Consider the following 25,377-nt stretch of genomic DNA (forward strand, 5'->3'; position numbering starts at 1 on the left):
ATCGCCTATCTGAAAGGTAGGCTAATAGAGGCGTTTTTGCATGTAATTGCATTAAAAAAAGAAAGAAAGTTAGAATAATTACTTATAGCACTTTTAAATAGTAGGCTGTGTCACGTAGTATGTTAAGGGTGTTAGCACGAATTTCTTTCTCAATGGGTTTTGGGTTAGACAAACGGAGAGGCGCGTGTTCTGAAATATTGAAAACCCCTGTGTCAGATATTTCAGAAACAGCCATGCCGCAGTGTCATATTCATGAAATAATTAAAGAAGCCTAATTGACCGTGCCACAAAAAGCTTTAACTCTTTTGCTCTCATTGCTAAGGTTTTGCTAACGTCTAGGGGACGATTAAAAACCGATACGAAACGATGTCTGTTGATGTGAAATAACGCTCACTGCTCTGCCGATTGTAAAGCCCATGTCAAAGACCAAACCTTCAACACTTTTCAGTGTTCAAGTGTGTGTTTATCAATAACCAGCAGAGGACGCACTGGACTACCAATTTAAATTATCAATTTGAAATGACTAGTACTTTAAAGTAAAGTACTTTATTGGCATGCTTGTGTGTTTACATACGATATCGCCAGAGCATCCATACACACAATGACAAGGAGAAATAAGAGAATAATAGTAATTAATAACAGCAACAAATAACAATAAAAACAGAATTAAAATAATGTGCCAAGTAACGGTTATAAAAACAGTAACAATATATAATATAAAATAAAATGAACATTTAGCAAGACATTAATGAACATCAAAAAAGAATAAAGACTTCCTCATCATCAGTGATGCATCTGTACAGGTCGCGAGAGGAAGGTGTCGTGGACATCTGTACTTGCGTTTGATTGAGATACGGTTTGCTTAAAACACTGACAAAGATCTGATGTATAAATAATATAGTTTGAGTAATAAAACGGACCAACAAATGGCTTTCATTTATTTTCAACGAATGAAATCAGTTGTAAAAAAAAAAAATAATAAAATAAATAAATAAAAAAAAATAAAAGTTATAAAAGGGCTTTTCTTGCATAAACTTTTGTGAATAGCTTTTCAAACGATTTATTGGCTACGTTAATTGGCCTAATGTTGTTTTGGTTTATTACTTTGCACAACTGTTTCCTTTAAATTCCATAGTCATGCATTTACTTTTGCAAGATGGTACACTGCATTTGCATACTCAAAATCAACACACTTAACATTAGACATACACTGTATCAACAAAAGACTAACACAGTAAAGGGAATCACGGATTATTCTATGAGCTTTACGTTTTGAGTGAGAGAGAGAGAGAGAGAGAGAGAGAGAGAGAGAGAGAGAGAGAGAGAGTTGAGATCTTCACTCTTCACATGAATGCACTCGTTACACAGGGATCAGCGCGCGAACATGCTGTGGAAACTGGTGGAAAATGTCAAGTATGAAGATATATATGAGGTAACGAGGAGACAAACTGCATCAGCATCTGTGTTATTTATAATACAAATGTATTTTTATTTTTTAACATTTTGCCTGATTTTTTTATACATAGGCTATTTGTCTTTTTTATTGGTATGAGGTGTATGCTGGTTACTGTAACGACATTATATTCGTTGTTATCTTAAATCTCAAATGAGAAAACGTTTGAAGTCATTTCTGACTCATATTTAATTTTGTATCATGCTTATATTTTGCTGAATTGCTTTTGGGGGGTAAAACTATTTTAGCAGGTCACTTTGTACTTTTAAAATATTATTATTACACTTATTTCCATTTATTTGTGTCGTCCCATGTGTAATATAACTTAATCATTTGAAATTATGAAAGTTGTGGGGGAAAAAAGAAAATCCATTGTTTATGCGTTCCAAACGAATTGTTGAATGTGACGTCTAAATATTTATTTTTATTTATTATTATTTTTATTTTTTTTATAAAAGGCGCGACGTTTGTATTTTATTAAGAGTGTAAAAGATAAACTGGAAAATTCGTATGCACACACACACACACACACACACACACACAAAACAAACAAATAAAACCTTATCAGCTCAAAGGACTTGTTCTGATTTTCACGAGAAACTTCTAAAGATGAATCCTGCTAAAAACAATCGCGTCCTCCGATCCCGAGAATCAGGACGAGAGGACTCACTGTCACGCGTGGAAGTCCAGTGGATTGGCTCCCCTGAATGGGCTCGAGCTCGTGGGAGATACTCTTGGTGGTTTTGTGGAAAAGCCTCGCGGGATGCCGACCCATAGAGTCACACATGGCTTTTCTCTCACAATCACCGTCACGCGTGTAATTAAACACTTCGACCCCAGCCCGTGAAATCGTCCATTATACGTGCTGTAATGGGGCACCATTAGTGGAGGACTTTAAACTGACACCCGGTGCAGGACCGCCAGAAGAAACGGTCTCATCAGCAAGATGTTGTTTATTTATTTATTTTATGTTCTTTTATTATCCCCCCCACCAGATTTACCTTTGTAGATTCACCCTTTTTATTGTGGACAGCGTAAACAAAGAAGAATCTTGAATTATTAATGTGTTCATTTAATGCAGTATTGTGAGTTCATGTTTTGTGAGGCCTGTTTTAACACGCATGTGTTGTGTGTTATGATATGAAAGGATCTGTAGGAGAATAGTTATGGTGATTGTATACGTCAGAGATTTTATGCCTCTGCAAAATGACGCAGAATTTAATCATGTAAATTGATAGCCTTCTAAATGCAGACATTTGTAGAGTGTCTAACATTACTGACCTGTGATGGAATCTTTAGTTTGGTTTAAGTGTGAGTACTTGTGGTGAGCATGAGTAGCTATAGTTAAAGCTGTACTAGTTCAGTGAATATGGTATAGTGTGAGTAGCCTATAGTGGTATAATAGATTTGGAAAAGTGAGAGCATATAGTGAATATAGTGGTCAATGTGAATGAGGCCTCAGTCCCATCTGCCCTTTAAAGCAGCTGATTCCGGCGATTCGTTTGTTCAGGATGGAGATAAATGGACTCGGTCTGCACACACAACAATAACATAAAAGACAACAATAGCAAAAGAAAGAGGTCCAGACCCGTGCACGCTGGACCCCAAACAGAGAGGGGAATAAAACAGAGCACGAGTGTTTCCTCCTCCTGAATGAGCGTCACTTACAGCAGCAGCGCCTTCACGCTCCGCCGCTCCCCACTGCTTTAAGTATTCCCGCAATATTAGAGGAGTCATGAATAACAATTATTCCGAGGAGGTGTAGCGAAGCGCTCGGACGGAGCACCACACTCTGGATTAGAGCGGTGGATCAGGAAGAACGGAATCGAGATCTGAAAGAACAGAAGAGTTTTGTAGGAGAGTCATTTGAGCTTATAACAGAAGTTTTGCTCCAAATGGTCATGAGGAGTTGAGAGGAGCGCGTTTCTTATTCAGGCGAGTTTGTCTCTTCTCTCCACGAGCTCTCGTGTGTTTCTGACCAGATGTTAGTGCACACGTATTCTTCAACGGTGAGTCTGTGCTCAGAGGATCAAATAATTTCTTGTAGCTATAGCTATGGAAAATACACCAGACAAAAAGTGGCAAATGGGGTTTGGTTGTTGTATTGCGAGTGCTGAAGCTCAGTAACTTTAAGCTGAACTGTGTGTTTTATGCCCTATATTGCTTTGGGGATTTAATGCATTTAAGGAGTTATGTCCCAAAAGCTGTTACAAATGAATCCGTTAGAACATATTAAAATGATCTTGAATGCTTCTATGGGATCATTGCGGACGCTGATATTTGTACGTTGACCTCAAAATATGCCTTCGATATTGTTAGGTCAGGCACTCAAAACGTTTATTTGTTAAAACTCTCTGAACATCGAAACAAGTGTTATAGGTTCGTTTGTAATAGTGTTTATATTCTTTTCTCGTTCGAAGGACCGCCATGATGGGGTACCGAGCCACAGTTCCAGACTGTCCCAGCTGGGCTCGGTCACTCAGGGTCCGTATTCCAGCGCTCCGCCACTCTCTCACACTCCTTCTTCGGACTTCCAGCCGCCGTACTTTCCGCCGCCGTACCAGCCGCTGCCGTACCACCAGAGTCAGGACCCGTACTCACACGTCAGTGACCCGTACTCTCTGAACGCCCTTCACCAGCCTCAACAGCACCCATGGGGCTCTCGTCAGCGGCAGGACGTGGGCTCGGAGAGTGGAGCTTTACTGCCGCAGCCTAGAGCCTCTTTACCGCAGCTCTCCGGTTTGGATCCCCGGCGGGACTACTCGACCGTGCGCCGAACGGACGTGCTGCTGCACTCCACACACCATGGGCTCGAGGCGGGGATGGGAGACGGTCTGTCCCTGCATGGCCTGGCGCATGGAATGGAAGATGTTCAAGTTGGTTATGAGTTTGTTTTTCTTCTTTTTGCTAATGTGCAGTGACCCATATTTTGGGATTTAAAAAAAAAAAACAAAATAATAATAATAATAATAATATTTTAGATTACACAGAATACGTGGAATAATCCATTTAGAGTTTTTTCTTCTTTTTTTCAGTTAAAACTAGCGATTAAATTCAGTTTATTCAAAGTATCAATTTAGTTTTCAATATATTTTAAATAGTTGTCTTTTTGTAGCAGAGATGCCTTTTTGGCTGTATAGTTCCAGCATGTCATTTGACAAGATAACATAGCAATTTTGTGACAAAGTAGAAACATTTTGAGGGATTTCAATCTGAATTCCTTTGAAATGTTTCGTTATAGAGCTCACTAAATGCCTAAATGCGCACTAGCCCAGGGAATAATTCATTGTTGTGGTAATCAAATTTTTTAAAACTATATTTTTACATCATCAACAATATTTAAAATCATTACAACGAGGCCTATGTTGAAGAAGATCAATCCGTCAAAATTGCAGTGGAATACAGTACAATGTCTAAAAACAAACACTTTCCTGCAAATCTGCTCAGTTCACATTTCTAACCGTCTGTTTTTGTTCTCTGCACACATCACATCTAATTTTGTCAATGGACACGTTTCTGCTTAATTATTTCAAACTAAAGCCTGTCCCAGTTCAGTTGACTGGACAATGATCCACTGCCTCTCTTCTCAAACTGATACTTTATTCAGAAGAATACAGACACACTGATTTCTCTATTTATTTATATTTTTAATAAAAGGAGAAAATTATCTAGTGACTAACATTAATTGCCTGTGGTGGAATCTTTAATTTGGTTCCAGTAAAATCCAGATTAAGTCTGGTTTTAGGTACCTTTCTTTAGGCTATTAAGCAAGACCCTGAAGAAAAATCAATTGTAATTCTGCTCTATTTGTTTGTCAACCAAATTGTATAAGAGACAGATTTTATTAAAACACGTTTTTAACTGCCTTAGTTCACCATTTGGGTGCAAAGTCCAAAGTTGAATTGTTGTCAACGCGGAATGCACTTTTGTTGTTGTTGTTGTTGTTGTTGTTGTTGTTTTCTATTACAAAAAGAAGAGAAGGCTATCTTATTGTTGTCTAAATGAACTACTGACTATTGGCTGTAAGTTTTGTACAAAATCTTTACAGCATTTTGAATGTTTTCTCACCGTGCTGTTATTTCTAGGCTGTGGAGGATGCAAACAACGGGATGAACATTCTGGATCAGTCAGTGATTAAAAAAGGTAAACGAGAAATGACTAAGAACTATGTTAGTAGTGTATTTACATTATTGTGCAATAATAATAATAATAATTTTTGGAATTAGAGGGGAAAGTCCTTTCAGGTGAACACACACACACACGCCTATTACGCATGCGCTGAACCTCATCTGAGATTCAAATGATGTCACCTGCTTTTTTTTTTTAAGGTTGGACGCCCAGCCCGAGTAAGTGGAACTGGATGCCATTCATTATTTTTATTCCTTTCCTACCGAGAACTTATCATTAGCACAAATTCAGATTTAGTCCATGTATGTCTGAATTTTGTAGTACAAAGATCGGAAAAAATGACTGTGTAAAATCGACATTTCACCACCAATTTGTTGATGTAGCTACTTTCTCCACGTTTTGACAAATTCACTCTCCGATAAGACTTTCATTCAGTCAGTAAGAGCTCCAGCGACACTCCCTGGGCTCGTGTTAATATTTGTCCGTATATGGGGACATTTGCCGGTAATTTAGTTAACGGAACACTGGCCTCCCAGAAGAGACTGCCTTTAAGTGGCCGCTGTGATGGATGGGTTTCTGTGCGCAGATCTCGTGAGCTCGTTTAGAGCTCGTTTTCTCTATTATCCCCTGTAGAGATCTCCGTAGGCTAGAGCGCTCGTTACCCCATTAGGAGATGCCGTTTGATGGTCGGTGCATAGTGATTGGGAGGATTGATTGAAAATAAATAAATAAAAATAGGTGGTTAATGTTATCAGATAGAACGTGTCAATCAGCAATCGATAGCCTAATAATAAATGCGCGTAGTAAATAGTGCTGAAATGTCACCGCGTGCTCACAAGGTGCAATGGAAATAAAGCTGGCAGGAAAGTGACTGAATAAAAAAGGGGAGAAAGGAAAATATATAATATGATTTTCTCACAACATTTGTAAATATAATGCCGAAAAAATGTAAATGTAATCGATAAATATGTTACACCCACAAACTGGGCCATGGGAACAGGTGACCAGGATTCCTTGGGCAAACAGAGATTTTTGACTCATGATACATTCAGCTGGCAACATGCTTGGAAAAGATCATCAGTTAGAACAAAAGACTACAGGCTTTTCTGTTTGCACCCACATGGACAAGCCTGTCTTCCTTTCCCATTGTACGTGGAATTACCGTGTGAAAACAGGAGCACGCGCTGGCAGCTCCGGGCGCGTGCGGGTGACCCAGACCAGTCAAGGGCTCGCCTAGATTTTACATTACATAATATTTGCACGGGCTTGGGCTATGTGTAGGCCTACTGGTCTTACACATGGTTTTACAACAATAACAATCTCTTGCCTATTCGCTTAATTTTTATCAGAAAGAATACGCACAACATAATTAACACATTTTCCGTCGGTTCTGGTCATGCTTTATTTTATTATTTTATTAACCCTAAAAAGGGCAGCGTCTGGAAATGAATTCATTGCTAATTATGCCCCACATAATACATTTCCATGTTTTTATTTTCTAAAATATATTCTTTTATTTTCATTTGTATTGCTTATAGAAATCATGAAAATAACATTAGAAAAAGATAGCAGCGTTTGCACTGAGGTCAACTGTCTTCTCACAAAATTCTGCCTTTTAGATAAAGATTGTGAGTTGATCCCAGACTTTAAAGTCAAAGTATATACAATGTCCTCAGTATTTGCAGGGCCCCCCTTTTCAATATTTGTCCAAAAAATTTGACCAACTCCCTCATTGCTCCTCTCCCAGCCTTATAAATGTTTGTATCCACCAGAATAGAAAGACCTTTTTAGGGTTAAGCACTATTTATCAAGCAAATACACAGCTTATGTTTTAAGTGCTCAGCTAAATCATAATTCCCAAATCATGTCCAGTAAATGTGAGTAGGCCTATCTTTTAGGATAGAGCTTAATATTTGCCTATCTGTCCCTCTCGCACAGTTCCAGTTCCACACAAAAGCCTCGCTTCTCTCATGATGAACAAAGACGGTCTAATCGGTGGGATCACGGTGAACGTCAACGAGGTGTTCTGTTCGGTGCCTGGTCGCCTGTCGCTTCTAAGCTCCACTTCCAAATATAAAGTGACGGTTGGCGAGGTCCAGCGGCGCCTCTCTCCGCCAGAGTGTCTGAATGCTTCTCTACTTGGTGGGGTTCTGCGGAGGTGAGAGCGAATACACCCGCCAGTATCCATATCATAGCCAATAGGTCAATGGATTGAAAAATAAAATCTAATATTCAGTCTGAAACGCATGAGCATCCGTGTTGTGACTATTTCTGTTGTTAGCCTCTACTTGGAGTTTTGTTCTTAGCCTAATCTGAAAGACATTTAATCTATAAATGTGATCCATGAACAATCAAATGTTCTTACAGAACCTGACATGCCGTAAAGCATGCAGTTGACGATTTCAGATTACAGCGGATGATGAATGAACACAAATTTTAGGCCTACTTGATTTTTTTTAATCCAGCCGAATGCACGGTTTTCAAATTGCTTCTATCATTAAAAAGTCATTTTTTTTATTTTCATTGTATGTTTTTGGTGTCAATCCTTCATAAAACAAGTATCTTGAATATATGTCCATTTTCTGTTTAGAGCGAAGTCGAAAAATGGAGGTAGATCACTGAGGGAAAAGCTGGAGAAAATCGGCTTGAATTTGCCCGCGGGGCGACGCAAAGCAGCGAATGTCACTTTACTGACATCTCTAGTGGAAGGTAAAGCAAGACATCTGATAGGCTACTCATTGTCCTGTTTACTGATTCTTTTCTCCATATCCTGGATTTATATCATGAGGTGTTTGGGAGTTACCCAAACACGATTAAATCTAATGGACGTTTATCTAACGCGGAAATCCCGGATAATTTTACAATCACTTTTAGCATAAACATTTAAACTGAGACTTACCAATGCAACTTTAAACACAAACTAAAAACAGAATAAATTAATTTTAATGGCCTAGAGAGTTTATCATTTTTCTGTAATCTGACATTTATGAGAACGACCGCACTGCTAATCTTTTTATTTTTATCGTATTCTTTTGGCGGGACGAATTTATATATATATACAAACACTTTATATATATGTACAGAATCATGGCCTAAAAGCTTTTGTTTAATCAATGCCGCTAATTTTATATAATTATTATTGTGATAGCCTGATTGTTTCTGCATTGCAATCCTTCATTTGCCAAATACATCTCCCTCCAGTTCAATTCAATTGCAGCATATCAAAGTGTCTCATAGCAAGTCAGTCCACTGTCGGCCATCTTTGGAACGCTTTCTGGAGGCTATTTCCAGTCATGCCAGTGCAGCACCTATCTACTTCAATGGAGAAAGACCAAAATCTAAAAAATGGTTGGTCAAGATTACGATCAAAGAACATATTTCAAATCAGCAATAAAATCTGACAATACTGTGATTCTTTAGCTCTAAAAAATTTCCCTGGCTTGTATAGCTAATGCGCATACACATTCGAAAATTGATTGACAGAAGATGTCTGTATCTAAAAGGTGATTGGCTCTTTTAACCTGTAAAGTGGGAATTCCTTTCTACATCCACTGACCATTGGGCGCTCAGAGCTCCTTGGTTGAGCGTTCCAATTTCTCCCATTCATTTAAACAGAAGTGGCCCATCTCTCCAAAATTATCTCTGAGCATATGTAATTACTTTAGGTGGAAACATGGAGCGATTCTTCTTTACTCCATTGTATTGATTTATTTTTCCTTTCCAGGGGAAGCTGTTCATTTGGCTCGGGATTTTGGCTACATTTGTGAAACTGAATTTCCCACGAAGGCCGTGTCTGAATATCTGAACAGACAACACACAGATCCCAACGAATTGCACTCAAGAAAGAACATGCTGCTCGCCACAAAGTATGTACAAAACATGCCATAAAGTGTTTGTTTCATGTTTAACGGAGTCTGAGCAGGGGCGTAGATTCTGGCAAGTACAACCCCCGCTTTACAATACAACCCCCCCAATGTTCAAACCAAATCTACGCCCTTGAGTCTGAGACTTATGCATTTGTTGCTTTCATTGGATGCTGGTAAATGCCTAGCGCCCTCATCTGAACAAATGTGTAGGCACATTTTGGGGTGAATGTTGAATCCATCATGGATTTTCTGGGGAGCGTGTCGTTTTGATGGCTGTCCGCTTACTGCCTGGTGCGTTTTGACACGTTTAGCTGGTTTCTAATGAGGCAGTTCAGGTCCAGCAGAAACATGCGTCTCTTATCCATCTCAGCCCGGCACGGAGCTAGGAACTCATTATATTTAAGTGAAATGTTTCAAGTATTGAAGTGCCAGCTTTCCCCTTGAAGTTTCGCCTAAGGTCATCCCTCCTCCCTCGCCTCTTCTTTCACAGTCTGTCTGTCAAAGTCCCGTCAGTCAGCCCGCGCCCCCGCCCTTGCACGTGCCTCGGGCACTCGCGTTCTGTCGCTCTGGAATGAGAGAGAGGCGCGCTGCGCTCTCCCGACTGGACAACAAGACTGTTTGTGATTCTGAGCCGCAAAAGCGAATATGGGTCAAAATCTGACAAGCCCGGACAACTGCAGATGCCGCAGCAGGGCTCTGCAACACTGCCAGTTGGAGGCATTTGAACTGTTTGTCACAAATGACCTTTTAGAGATTGAAGTATGAATGTTTTCTCAGATTCTTATTTGGGAGATTATACTACACTTCAAAGCAATCTTGCAGCTGTTAAGAAAACAAGGATTTAATATGAATTCAATTCTATTTTTTTTTTCATGAAGTTGGTAAACACCACAATTAATTTATTTTACATTATTTTATCGTTTCTTTCAAGCATCAGAGAGCAGAAAATCTGAAAAGTCTGGAAAACATGATTGGATACTTACTTTGGTCAGAATACTAAGAAGTACTGGTCCAGGCATTTAAACAGTTTCTAAGACACATGGTGGTCAAATGTTGAGAGGTCATTAGTGTTCAGGCAGATGTTGGCTCATATGGGCACAGAGCTAGATGCTGCTTTGCCTATATTATTTCTATAATCAGTGATTCCCCAAAGCAGGAAAGGCATGAATATTTAGAGCACTATCTCTTTCAGGAAGTGAAACATGCTGAGATCGGAATATAATGGCAGATAAGACACTCCCAGAAGACTGGAAGTTATATTGATGGCTTCATTTGAACAGTTTACTCTCAGAAGCAGAAATATACTTTAATGTGCATTGCTCTGAGGATAATTATTACACGTAGAGTATATGTATGGCCAGTACATGTGCAGAGCCAGTTGTAGACTACAGTTGGAGTTCATGGGTAAAGGTATATTTTTCATCCCTAATCACATCCTTTTTGGTCTCCAAATATATCTCTTAAAAGGAACTCTCCACCATTCACTCCATTCAGTGGAGAGTTTCCTTTAAGAGATACATTAATATTCTTTCGGGAAAATATCGAGGAGACCAAAAAGCATGTGTTTAGGTATGAGAAATATCCCTTTACCCATGAACTCCATTGCAGGCCTATACCTGTCAGAGCACCTGTCATGTAAGTGTTTTACATTTCACCTACCAATCTTATTAACAACATCTAATGCAATCACATTCCTGTAATCTGATTTAATTTAAAAGGATTGTTCACCCAAAAATGAAAATTCTCTCATAATATACTCACCCTCATGCCATCTCAGATGTGCATGACTTTCTTTCATCTGCTGAACACAAATGAAGATGATTTTTTTTTACTATAAATTCACCTGACTATCACTTTAATCAGTCTAATGTAATCTGTGTTTGTCATCTGTGTTCTCCTGATTTACTTTTGGATTTGTTACAGTGTGTATGATTTGTGAGAGTTCCATCTGTTGTACATATTTTACTATTATTATTTTATTATTTGTTTTACTGGGTAGTCTTATTTTAGTTATTTTAAATGTCCAAATGTCATGGTGTGTTGGTTATTCATGGATGAGGGTTTTTTGAGTTGCTGCAGTGGTGGCTTTGATATTATGTATGAATTCTTTTTCTAATCAATATTTCACACAAAGTTAAAAGAATATGTAGATCAATATATTCTGAAAAACTGTAGGAATTGACAGTTCTTTGTAGCCTCTTAATGGAATCAGAGTTGGTGTCTATTCCAATTCAATGTTTAATTCATTTCTTGGAAAATGTATGCAGTAGACCAAGCAATACTCTCTGATATGTTCTGATTTAAGTGAATGAAGAATTTGCTATGCGTGATATACCAAGAATAGTTTTATGACATTTCCTGATTGGATCACAGCTATTCAGATGGAAAGAAATTGGATGGGAGCAACTGAGAAGGATCATAACTGTTCAAAAACCCACCCAACTATTCTTGTTATAGGCAGAACACGTCTATCCCACACACTTTTGCATTAGCAAAATGCAGTTTATATTAGTAATTGTCATATGAAGTCAAGGATATTTTCCTACAGGGTAAGAACAAATAACGTGGCTCATCAACAATAAATAGAACAGCAGGTTAAATACATTATTACATTGAAATGACTGTGTATACAGTTGTGCTCAAAAGTTTGCATACCCTGGCAGAAATTGTGAAATTTTGGCATTGATTTTGAAAATATGACTGATCATGCAGAAACATTTATTTAAGGATAGTGATCATATGAAGCCATTTATAATGACATAGTTGTTTGGCTCCTTTTTAAATCATAATGATAACAGAAATCACCCAAATGGCCCTGATCAAAAGTTTACATACCCTTGAATGTTTGGCCTTGTTATAGACACACAAGGAGACACACACATGTTTAAATGGCAATTAAAGGTTAATTTCCCACACCTGTGGGTTTTTAAATTGCAATTAGTGTCTATGTATAAATAGTCAATGAGTTTGTTAGCTCTCACGTGGATGCACTGAGCAGGCTAGATACTGAGCCATGGGGAGCAGAATAGAACTGTCAAAAGACCTGCGTAACAAGGTAATGGAAATTTATAAAGATGGAAAAGGATATAAAAAGATATCCAAAGCCTTGAAAATGCCAGTCAGTACTGTTCAATCACTTATTAAGAAGTGGAAAATTTGGGGCATCTAGCATCCATGTGAGAGCCATTTATGTGACAATAAATGGCTTCATATGATCACTATCCTTAAATAAAAGACAGTTTTTTTGTATGATCAGTCATATTTTCAAAATCAATGGCAAAATTTCACAGTTTCTGCCAGGGTATGCAAAGTTTTGAGCACAACTGAATAAATACTGTATATCTGCAGTAAACTTAACTTAGCCTCCAATTCTTCACTCAAAACTCAAGACTAACATCAATTTGAAAAGAAAGCACTATGCTCTCCAATTAACAAAATCTTTTTTTTTCTTCAGTACACAGAATTTGCAGAAAAAGAGTGTTGTCTGTAATAATATGAACTAAAAATCAACTCATCATCTCTGTCCTTCCATCTCTTTTTCCAGGCAGTTGTGTAAGGAGTTTACGGACCTGTTGGCTCAGGATCGTACACCATTAGGAAATTCTCGGCCTACGCCCATCCTGGAGCCAGGAATCCAGAGCTGTCTGTCACACTTTAGCTTCATCACACACGGCTTTGGTTCACCAGCCATCTGTGCCGCCCTCACGGCTTTGCAGAACTACCTGACTGAAGCCCTTAAAGGTCTCGACAAGATGTTCCTGAACAACCCCACTCCCAACCGGCACACACCTGCAGACGGACCCGGCTCTAAAGGTGGAGAGAAAGAGGAAAAGCACAGGAAATGAACTGTGGAAATACAATGATGCAGGATATCAAGGAAGGTGGGGCTTCAAACAGGGCAAACATCACCGGAGATGTTCAGAGTTTCTATAAACCCTAGTTTTATGACATTGCGTTTTACATTCTGGTGTGAAATGGAAAACAGAACATGGGAAAACTAATGGAATTCTACAATAATAGAGACTGGAGGACATCTCTGCTGTGACACGTTCACCATCTCCATCTCATTCGTGTGCAAATGTTCGAGGAGTGTGTGCGAGTGTGCTTTTGTGTATAAAAATATGACATATTACACGATGTTAGACAGACGCTGTACCATGCAGTCTGTCCTTTACACACATGCTCATGAATTTCAAAACAAATATTTGAATGTTCATGAGTGTAATGGCCAGCATACCGAAGGACAGGTTTGGTTTGAATATCAGTGGGGACACTTTTAACTACTATATTAAATTATTCTTACAAATATCCAAAATTATAGGTACATTTCATACAACTTTCACGGAATCCTTACCTACAATAACACAATCATGTTATCAAAAAGTGGGTGTCAAATGAAAAATTTGCTCCACATAAATTTTAAAGAGAGGCACAATGTTCCGAAATTAAGAGACTTAGTAATGAATGCAGTGCTGATATTACGTGCGACAACAAAGTGTCATGCAAGATCCCAGATAGCACACGTACATCACCAAACGTCTATTTGATGTGTGTGTTTACACCTGGAAGACGTATTTTTAAGTTGTTTGCTCATCTACAATACGTCTATAGGATGTTTACCTCTGGGATTTCAATAAGACATTCAGCAGATGTCTTTGAGACCTTTATGATTTAGATTGTTTATAATCTGATCATTTTAAGATGTTTAGCAGATGTTAATTAGTTTATAATGCTATGCAGTTGAAACGCTCTTAAAAAGACATCTCGGAGATGCACGTGTGCTATCTGGGTTCCGGTCCAGTGCATCACAAATGTTGACATCAAATTAAAGAGAGTCTGATTTCATATTACAGCTGTTAATTTCCGTCAGAACTGCCTCATAGCATAACCGTCCATACGATACATATTTTATAATCACAGCTTTTCTCAATCAGTCCATTTATATACAGAGAACAAGTCCAATGTTTGACCTAATGTTTTTTCCTGAGCCGATTTGTATCTTAAATGTTCCTAAAACAACCTGGGACATATTCAGAATAACTCAGTCAAGGGGGATGCAGCGTGAAGCACATGCATGTTTCCACTGATCATGGTATAAATAATGTACTTGCTTGTTTTGATTATTGGTGGGGTTACTTCCCCCCCCACAACCCCCCGGAATCTACTCCCCTGAACTCAGTGATTTAAAAGTGCAGACATTTACAACAGAGCAATTCTGTATATTTTGGGTTGTATTTCTTTGTATTTGAAACTGCTGTTTTTTTGTGCTGTATTCAGTTCTGTGCAAATGTGAGGACATTTTCAGTGAGTTAGCCTAGTTTTAACATGGCAATCAAGTTGACTAACTGAAATTATAATTGTTTCACGATGTTTCTTAACTATTTATTATTATTTTTTAACACTTACATTTGCATAGACCTAAATCAACATTGACAAACATCACGTTTTAAGGCCTAAATATTGTTTATTTGCTCATCTAAAAGACTTTTGAACACAGCCATAAACATGGTCCATGATTTATTGACATTCTTTTAGGCTGCCTATAATTGAGGTAAGGACAGGTGACCGCGCGTGCTGGGACACGGTCACGCGCAGCCTTCACGCGCTCACCTCACCGGCTGGGGCGCACTCTGTGCTTGTGCGCGCACTTTCTCGGTCCCGGAAGCAGGAATATAGCCTGTCTGTCAAACTTATTATTTGGTTAACTCTGTGTGAGGAAGGCTCTTTTTTTATTTATGTTTGTATATATTTATTTATGCTTAATTTAATGGACGTTTGTACATAGGAACAGACTGGGTCGTCTATCTGTGGCTGTCTCTGTGCGTGGGTGAACGCTTGGTTTAGATAGCATCTTGTATTTTTATGTTTCATAGATACGGTGTTATGTGGTGAAGGGTAGAAGTTGGTTCTTGTATGGTGATTTTCATTTACCTCCAAATAAGAATAAATCGTGTTTTATTGTAGCTGTTGCTGTGTGGTTACGTTCTATAATGGAATTCAATAATCTAGAATCAGTGCCCTTAATTTTAGAATAACTTCAAAATTAAATGCTAGATACATAAATAGTAAATATTTAAGTAGTTCTATCACATCAGTCCCTGTAATGATTTTCTCGAGATTTGCTCCCATAGAAAGTTGTTCATTTTTAGACAGTCAAGAGGTCAGGCTATGTAGCCAGACCAGGTTTGTTCTACCCCACAGGAGGCCTCTTACAGCATCCGAATTGTGGAGGAGGAACATTTCTGTTCAGGGGAAAAAAAAACAAACATTAAATAGCTTCTCACGACCATGGTTATTTCTTTTGATAAAAATGTTAATCTAGCCTCAGCAGAACCACATGAAGCATTGAATAATATGAAAAATGTAACAGATTGTCAATTAAATGTCACAGTGGTATAACAATAGTATTAAAGCACAATTATACCGCAGAATTACGACGTATTAATGCATATGTAGGACTAAAATAGGGGTCCTGTAAACAAAGTCTAGTGGTTAATATCTCTCAATATTATTATTATACATAAACATGTTGTGATTTTTTCATAATCACACTGACCTATAGGCAGTGTTGGGTCTAATGCATTACTAAGTAATTAATTACTATAATTAAATTACTTTTTCATTGAAAAAAGTAATTTTTCAGTAATTGAATTACAGTTACTTCTGATGTAATTGTGTTAAAATACTTTATAGACTACAGTACAATTCTATATAAAACAATAGTGAATTTAAAATCGAAATTTAACATCTAATGTTAAAATATATGTTTTCTAATTTAACGCTGCCCCCTTAAATTCTTTGGCCAGTTCATGAATAATTTATTTGATTTATATAATTTTAGATTAAAAGAGTTAAAAAGAACATTTTCATGTCTATCCTTGTATTTTTCATCTGGTCGAGGTTGATAAGGGTTTTAGAAAGTAATTTGTAATAAGTAATGCAATTACTTTTCAGACAGAGTAATTAGTACAGTAATCGAATTACACTGTAGAAGATGTAATTAGTAGTTAGCAATTAATTACTTACCCAAAACTGCCTATAGGCCTAATGAAATCAACAGAACAGAAATCAACAAAACTCGGAAATTAGAAACGGAAATTCTGCATCTTCTCAGTCTCGTTTTAAACCTAGCAAGGAATGCCAAAATGTCACGAAGTGTCCGCGGTCGTGGCAGTAAAGTGAACTCATATCTCCGCCGCAGGTCAGACCCCCGCGAGTCCCCGCGCGCTGGTGTATTTAATGCAGAGGAGCGCGTGGCCTGCGGGTTCCGTCGAGTGACTCGTCATGCGTGAAGTATTGTGACCCAGGTGCAGCACCCGCATGTCCGCGAGCGACGTGGATCTCTACAAGATTCAGAGATTTCTCTTCAGCAGAAATAAGAGAATAGCCTCGCACTCACCCACGGGACCTGAAACAACACAAGCCGAGATCTTTCATCCTTCCCTCCAACCCGGTTCTTATTAGGCCTACCCCTAAAAAAAAACAAAAAAGAAGAAAAAAAAAAAGATAGACAACAAAAGCCCACAAGACCAAATCATATCTAGGCTAATATTTTTTTTATAGGCAATAATAGCTAGGCCTAATTATTGACTTTTTAAAACAAATGTTATTATTCAATCATAAACCTTTATTTAACGACATATGTCCAAAGGCAGAATGTGCGTTTAAAATGTCCCAACTAATGTGTCTGAAAGTATCAGGCTTATTTCATTAACACTTACGAATTTTGTAGACCCCTATTTCCAAAGCGTCTTAACCATGTAATCAATAGACATTTTATCTGTATGTGTTTCCTGGGAATCGAACCCAAGACTTTGGCGTCGCTAGAATCTTGCTATGCCCGATGAGCTCTTATACATAAAATATTAATTTGCCCTAACTCCTTGAATTTTCCAATGAAATGAAAAGACCTATAATAATATATATATATATATATATATATATATATATTAAAAAAATAAAAATAAAAAAATAAAAAAAATTATATATATATATATATAAATAATAATAATAATAATAATAATAATAAATATATATATATATATATATATATATATATATATATATATATATATATATATATATATATATATATATATATATATATTTTTTTTTTTTTTTTTTTTTTTTTAAATAATAGGCTAGCCTATAAGTTTACATTCTTCCCTTTGTCACAGAGAGGAAGGCAAAACACAATAATAATAATAATAATAATAAAAACGCGCCATTAAAATAAAATTACAAAATGGTATATCGTAGTAGCACTGAAGTATCTATTTGGTCGATTTCATGCTTGACCTAAAATCAGTCTGATATAATTGATCTGAGGTGCAGCAGACTCAGACTGAATTACTAACGGGTTTAAAACCTAGTGACGGAAAGTCTCTTTTCCATCATCATAGGTTGTTTTTCGGGGCTGCTAGGACGGAGAAGAGCTTTATTTGAGCTCAGGTCCCCGTGCTCTCTGTCACGCAATGGACTGTAAAAGCTGGTTTATCCAGACACGCGCCGGACGCGCGTAAAATTCCCGCTCAAGGCGCAGGACCGCGGGCCGCGCGAGCCTAACTGATCATCCTGGATATTTCATTATTCATTCATTTACTCCTTTACAAATCCCGCTCATTATCGCGTCAGCGGCTGGCAGGATTCGAGCGTTCGTCGGCAGTTGGTGTCAGGCGTGGAGAATTGGCGCATTTGATCCTAAGCTGTTTTTCCCCGTCTCTCCGTGTATATTATTATTATATTCAACATCCCGAAACAGCTCGAGATCGTCATGAATAATAAAAGTGACACAGCCCGTGGCAAAGTCGAGGTTCCTACTTTAGTAACTATTTGGAAAAAACAAAACAACAAGCTGGTAAACAAACGAAACGATGAAATTACTACGGCAATGACACGCGTCCACAGTGAATGAGAAGGACATCAAAAGCAAAGCTTACACGGTTTAATCAGGCAGGTTAGTGGGTCAATAATCGTTTGTTTTGTCATTCACTATCACTGGAAAATCTGGACACTCTCCCAATTTGTTTTCAGTTATTTAACTTTCAACTCTTTCACTCTCTGCTCTGGGCCCTACATTAGTAACACATCCAAACTCAACACAAAAACACAATATTTACCTATCACAGTCTCAGTGCCTCTTATCTCTTTATTACATGGGTAGTAATAATATCCCCATCTTTAGATTGTACGGAATTTCCTACAGTAGTGCATGGCATGGTTAATCATTGTCATTTTTAATTGAGCATGATGTCGTTAATGGCTGTAGCACAGTTTTTGTATGCATAACTTTAGTTCTATTTAATGCTTCATTAAATCAAAACACCTCCCATGACCTCCTCATTCAGAACTCTCACCTCAGCTCTGCAGTGGGCCCATCCTGCCTCCGCACTGGGGCCCATAATCCCATGGCACTGAGGTAAAACATACTGTATGAAAGTGTCAGTGTGGAGAACATGAACATATTTAGATGCTGACCATTTCAGGTGACTTCAAAGTGTCACTTGTCTTCAGTTTTCCACTTTTGAAGTTTGTGTGTGAACAGAAAGAGAGAACAGGCTATAAGTGATTTTTTTTGTGTGTGTAATATTCCCAATATGTTTAAGATTTCAAAATTTCTCCAGGTATTTAACACAAACGTACACACACTCATAACATATACACACGTTAATGCTTGCCAAGGCAGGGCTGGTTTTAATTGATGTGAGTTTGTGGTTTTGCCTCTTTGGGTTTGTGTGAGTAAATGATTGATTGTGTTTGGCTTTGATGTCTTTTCTAACACACATTCAGACACACACACACATCTTTTTCTGCTCAAACTTGCTGTAACACTTTCCATTCACTTGTAATCATTTTTCACATATCAACTGATAACACAGCAAACAATGGTACTCTTTTAAATATAAAAAAAAACTTTTATGAAATTACCAGAATATGAAAATTAAACAATAAAAAAAATAAAATAAATAAATCCAAACTCTAGAAGCTTTTATACCATCATGCACCCTGACTGATTAATGGCACTGAATTCTACATTAGCCTATAGATTTTGAAATATTGTGTCTTTCGTAAACGTTTGATTAAGATTTACAAAATGATACAAATGACAAAATTCCAGATTAAGAAATAATAACCCTGAAAAACAAAATCTAAATAAGCAATTGAAAGACAACTCCATTTTGCCTTAGTCTAAACATCACCAGGAGCCGCTGAACTGTTCAATCCAAACTAAAGCTTTCAGTTCTAAAATGAACTAGTTTTCTGCAGTTTAGAACAAGTAATTTTTAATTATAAACTTTGTACATTAAGAGCATGTTGTCAGGATTTGAAGGGTTCATTTAAGCATTTTAGTAACTAAAGGTGACGTCTTTCAATCAAAGTAATTAAGTGACTTAAACAGTTCACCCAAAAATGAAAATTCTCTCATCATTTACTCACCCTCATGCCATCCCAGATGTGTGACTTACTTTCTTCTGCAGAACACAAGAATATCTCAGCTCTGTAGGTCCATACAATGCAAGTGAATGGTGACCAGAACTTTAAAGCTCCAAAAATGACATAAAGGCAGCATAAATGTAATCCATAAGACTCCAGTGGCTAAATCCATGTCTTCAGAAGCGATATGATAGGTGTGGGTGAGAAACAGATCAATATTTAAGTCTTTTTTTTTTTTTTTAACTATAAATCTCAACCTTTGACCAGCGGCGAACAGTTGGTTGCAATATGCACGATTAATGTGAATCGTCAAAAAACAAAAGAAGAAAAATGTGAAGGTGAAGATTTATAGTAAAAAAAGGACTTAAATATCAATCTGTTTCTCACCCACACCTATCATATCGCTTCTGAAGATTTGGATTTAACCACTGGAGACGATTTGGTACCGCTGGTTATATCAGGGCTGTGAGTCCTTTATACTGTAAGTGCACATGCACTGTATGTCTGTATTTGTGTACGTGTGGTGTGAATCTTAGTGTGTAAATTTATGTTAACATCTTCCAGTGCTGAGACAAAACAAAAACAGGTCAAGGTTATCCATCCAGAAAGCACTCATTCTTCTCAGTACCACACATACAAAAATACAGACCCACAAACTGTCGCAATGCAATTTAAAGCAATAGAGCACAAGAGTGCATGGCCACTTTTTCAGCCGTTTTTGTTCTGGGAGTTTTTTTCCTATTTTTTTCCATAAGGCATTCATAAAATCCTTCATAAAAGAGTTCTAAGCCAGGAACAAAACCAATCTGCTCCAAGGAGAATCACAACCATGGCCGTGTCTAAGGGGGGCCTAGATTTGCCCCCGGACTGACAGACAATCAACGTTGCCCCCTCTAAACATACAAGTGCCCCACCAAAGATCACATCCTACTACCAGCCCTGATCACAACATTACAAACTTTGATTTGAAGCAAAAAAGTATTTGAAAATCAGCCAAAAAGACAAAAGGTACAAGACTGTGTACTTAACATCTTTATCGAGGGAATGAATTACAATCCTCTGAACATTTTGAATGACACAATTGAATTAAAAACAATGGAAAAACAAAACTATTAAAAATTGTTTTTTATAAGTATAGAAATATTTTTTTTAAATTTCAGTGCAAAATATTCAGATACAAATGCAGTTTCTAAGTAGTTTGAGAGTGTAGTGAGACTCGATTGCATCATGGGAGTGGGCGGTCGCTGCCGAGCTCTTTTGGTGAGCTTAGTTTGACGTGATTCTCTGATTGGTGGATCTTCCGATTAATTTTTTTTCTGTTTAAATAACGCAACGTGATGGCTTCAACAGAAGCATTAACCATCAATTAACAACCTCAGAGCTCATGGTAGGTCTGTCTTTAAAGGATTCAATGTTATTGTTAAAAATAAATTCACCTATGGAGAAACTGAATGGGATTTTTACTTCTACATCCCAACTGTTGCATTCTATACTTCATCCATAAACGAAAATTCTGTCATCGATTACTCACCTTCATGTTGTTCCAAACCCGAATGACTTTCTTCCTGCCATGGAACACAAAAGGAGTTTTGAAGAAAGTTCACACTGCTCTTTTAATAATGATTGTTTGTTTTTAATGCCACGGCAGCCATTTTTATCTCAAAATTCAAGTTAACCTCCTGAGACCCCTGCATGACTTTCCATTTCCATTTTTGATTTGTAACTAGTAGCACCTAATAAAAAGCAATAAATAAATAATAAAATAATAATAATAATAAAAAATTCTAGAGCAAGTAGTTTTCCTAAAAATGTATGTCCATATATGTGGACAGAGGGACTAACTTAAGATATTTTAAGTAACACCAAGCTATAGAACATATTACAGTATGTGTCCAGGAGTGTTGGTTATTCATGTTTTTGAGACGTTATAGACATTGCAGCTCATATTCTATAAAGCTGAGTAAATAATTCTGATTAAAAGTAATGGCCATGTAAAAAATAAAAGTTTGCATTATAAAATGTTGAATCTATGTACTGATTACTATTGTTCCATGTCTGCCAAACATGTTGAGTGGTCCAAACATCATCTGCAACCGGAAACTGAACTTTTGGTCAGATTTTCGGAGTGAATGCACTTAGCTGCAAAGAAAGCTATGGGGTGCACCCTTGCTCCCTATTTAGTAAATTACTTAACCTCCAGTGTGCTGTCTGTCTGCACTGGTCTCAGAACAGTTCGAAATTCACCTTATTTTCATCCTAACTCCATATTAAATCTCTGAAAGCAACATTTTTCAGCTTTTGCATGAATACATTTATTTTCAATGTGAAAATGCAAAGTAAGTATATACAGTTGAAGTTAGAAGTTTACATACACCTTAGCCAAACACATTTGAACTCAGTTTTTCAGAATTCCTGACATTTAATCGTAGAAAATATTCCCTGTCTTAGGTCAGTTAGGATCACTACTTTATTTTAAGAATGTGAAATGTCAGAATAATAGTAGAGAGAATGATTTATTTCAGCTTTTATTTCTTTCATCACACTCCCAGTGGGTCAGAAATTTACATACATTTTGTTAGTATTTGGTAGCATTGCCATTATATTGTTTAACTTGGGTCAAATGTTTTGGGTAGCCATCCAAAAGTTTCTCACCATAAGTTGCTGGAATTTTGGCCCATTCCTCCAGACAGAACTGGTGTAACTGAGTCAGGTTTGTAGACCTCCTTGCTCACACATGCTTTTTCAGTTCTGCCCACAAATTCAATCAGATTGAGGTCAGGGCCTTGTGATGGCCACTCCAATACCTTGACTTTGTTGTCCTTAAGCCATTTTGCCACAACTTTGGAGGTATGCTTGGGGTCATTGTCCATTTGGAAGACCCATTTGCGACCGAGCTTTAACTTCCTGGCTGATGTCTTGAGATGTTGCTTCAGTATATCCACATAATTTTCCTTCCTCATGATCCATCTATTTTGTGAAGTGCACCAGTCCCTCCTGCAGCAAAGCACCCCCACAACATGATGCTGCCACCCCCATGCTTCACAGTTGGGATGGTATTCTTCGGCTTGCAAGCCTCACCCTTTTTCCTCCAAACACAACGATGGTCATTATGGCCAAACAGTTAATTATTTTGTTTCATCAGACCAGAGGAAATTTCTCCAAAAAGTAAGATCTTTGTCCCCATGTGCACTTGCAAACTGTAGTCTGGCTTTTTATGGTGGTTTTGGAGCAGTGGCTTCTTCCTTGCTGAGCAGCCTTTCAGTTTATGTCAATATAGGACTTGTTTTACTGTGGATATAGATACTTGTCTAGCTGTTTCCTCCAGCATCTTCACAAGGTCCTTTGCTGTTGTTCTGGGATTGATTTGCACTTTTCTCACCAAACTACGTTCATCTCTAGGAGACAGAATGCGTCTCCTTCCTGAGTGGTATGATGGCTGCATGGTCCCATGGTGTTTATACTTGCATTCTATCGTTTGTATAGATGAATGTGGTACCTTCAGGCATTTGGAAATTGCTCCCAATGATGAACCAGACTTGTGGAGGTCCACAATTTTTTCTGAGGTCTTGGCTGATTTTCCCATGATGTCAAGCAAAGAGGCACTGAGTTTGAAGGTAGGCCTTAAAATACATCCACAGGTACACCTCTAATTGATGCCAATTAGCCTATCAGAAGCTAATTGGCTAATTGCCTAAAGACTTGATATCATTTTCTGGAATTTTCCAACCTGCTTAAAGGCACAGTTAACTTAGTGTATGTAAACTTCTGACCCACTGGAATTGTGATATAGTCAATTAAACGTGAAACAATCTGTGTATAGACAACTGTTGGAAAAATTACTTGTGTCATGCACAAAGTAGATGTCCTAAACGACTTGCCAAAACTATAGTTTGCTAATGTGAAATCTGTGGAGTGGATAAAAATTAGTTTAAATGACTTCAACCTAAGTGTATTTAAACTTCTGACTTCAAATGTAGGAATGCATTTACTAATGTAAATAAATAGAACCGTAATGTACAGTGATAACAAAATATAACATTTATATTAAAATGAAGCAAAATGACCCACAGATGTGTTATAGTTGAAAATTATTCAAAATAACTAACATGTTTGTTCAACTTTTGAGGGAATCAGGTCCCATTTTCCACATATGTGGACTAGAGACGCTACTCTACAACCAAACAGGTTTCAATCAAATAACTTAAAGAGGTTTCTTACCAGAGACACTTTTGTTGGCGCTGTGCTCGTAGGAGTGCTTCACGGAAATCGACGGCATGCTGTTGTGTCACGTGACCAGAAGTTTAACCCTTAAATGACAGTGTCTTGTGAACAGTATTCAGTTGGTTTTAATTCATTTAAATTATGTGGAGGCGGGGTCGCACAAGGTTAAATACAATAGGTAAAAACAACTAAAAACCTATACAAGATAAAAAGTCTAAAACTGACTTTGGACTGACTTTATTAGAAACCTTTTCAAGGGTCTTTTACATATGATGAAAGCATACAGTCATTTTCAAAACTTTCCTCACACAAAGGTATCATCTGGCTTCAGAAGACTTGGAATTTGGCTTATAAGTCAAACAAACTGCTTTTATAGAAAAACAGACTGCTCACACAAGATTTACTCACTTTTTGGAGTTACCTGTATTTCAGGTGTCTGTGAGTTCTGGTTGCCTCTCTTCAGGCATGCAGTACTTCATTTCCCATACTGCACCAATAGAGTTTCTCTGCCCCATGAAAACAAATACTGATGCATGTGTGTGCATGTGTGTTATAGCGTGTGCGAATGCCCACAGGTCTAACTGGCTAATGTATTGGTGATCTGAAAGACCTCCCGAAAGACACACACACTTTATTTCTGCTGAGGATTTAATGCACTCTGTGGGGAGTGGGTGGACCATAAAAATGAACCGTCATAATATAATACAGGCCACTGTTTGATAAGTAAAATATGAATCTTGTGTTTATGAATAATGTTGTGTTTGACTGAAACAGTCTGTTGAACATATAGTTACAATTATAAACAATGGTGAGATTAAAAAGGATCTCTCTCTCTTTGGGTTTGCTGCGGTGACCTTGTATGCCCTTAGCAACTGTTATTTACACATGGATGAACACACACATCCACTTAAACACACACAGACCGAGGCACTTTTTGGAACTCTAGCTGGTTGAATAATGTTGCGTATGTGTGTCAGTGTGAATGCACATGTGCCAGTGGGAAGTATGCATTTGCCACACATAGTATAATGATATGAAGATGCTTGTGAAGTAAACATCAAATCTGCCACCTGTGGGTTTATTCAGCTATACTTTGCGGACCATACGGACCCCAAAAGTTAACTAAATCTGACAAAAACATCCTATATTGGAAATATGAATTATAAATGACATTAATCATGTTTTGATTGATTGTTTAATCACATTTGTTTTAGGCTTGGTCTGCAGTAATTATAATTAGCTTTACATAAAAACAATAGAAGTCAGTGGTATGTT

The 25,377-nt window shown here is 37.6% G+C and overlaps 1 protein-coding gene across 2 annotated transcripts; it reads left to right on the forward strand.

Moving 5' to 3' along the window:
• Positions 1-1,351: 1,351 nt before the first annotated feature.
• LOC127415665 (transcription factor AP-2-beta) lies at positions 1,352-15,772 on the forward strand. 2 transcript variants are annotated; one of them, XM_051654471.1, is made up of 7 exons: positions 1,352-1,432; positions 3,874-4,329; positions 5,539-5,596; positions 7,520-7,739; positions 8,172-8,290; positions 9,306-9,447; positions 12,992-15,772. In XM_051654471.1, the coding sequence occupies exons 1-7, from the start codon at positions 1,352-1,354 to the stop codon at positions 13,290-13,292; spliced, it is 1,377 nt and encodes a 458-aa protein (XP_051510431.1). In that variant the 3' UTR covers positions 13,293-15,772. The 2 variants fall into 2 exon arrangements, with proteins under 2 accessions (XP_051510431.1, XP_051510432.1); XM_051654472.1 differs by lacking the exon at positions 1,352-1,432 and adding an exon at positions 3,213-3,462.
• The last annotated feature ends 9,605 nt before the right edge of the window (positions 15,773-25,377 follow it).

Source organism: Myxocyprinus asiaticus, chromosome 25, assembly GCF_019703515.2.
Source record: "Myxocyprinus asiaticus isolate MX2 ecotype Aquarium Trade chromosome 25, UBuf_Myxa_2, whole genome shotgun sequence".
In the NCBI taxonomy this organism is placed as follows: Eukaryota; Metazoa; Chordata; class Actinopteri; order Cypriniformes; family Catostomidae; genus Myxocyprinus; species Myxocyprinus asiaticus.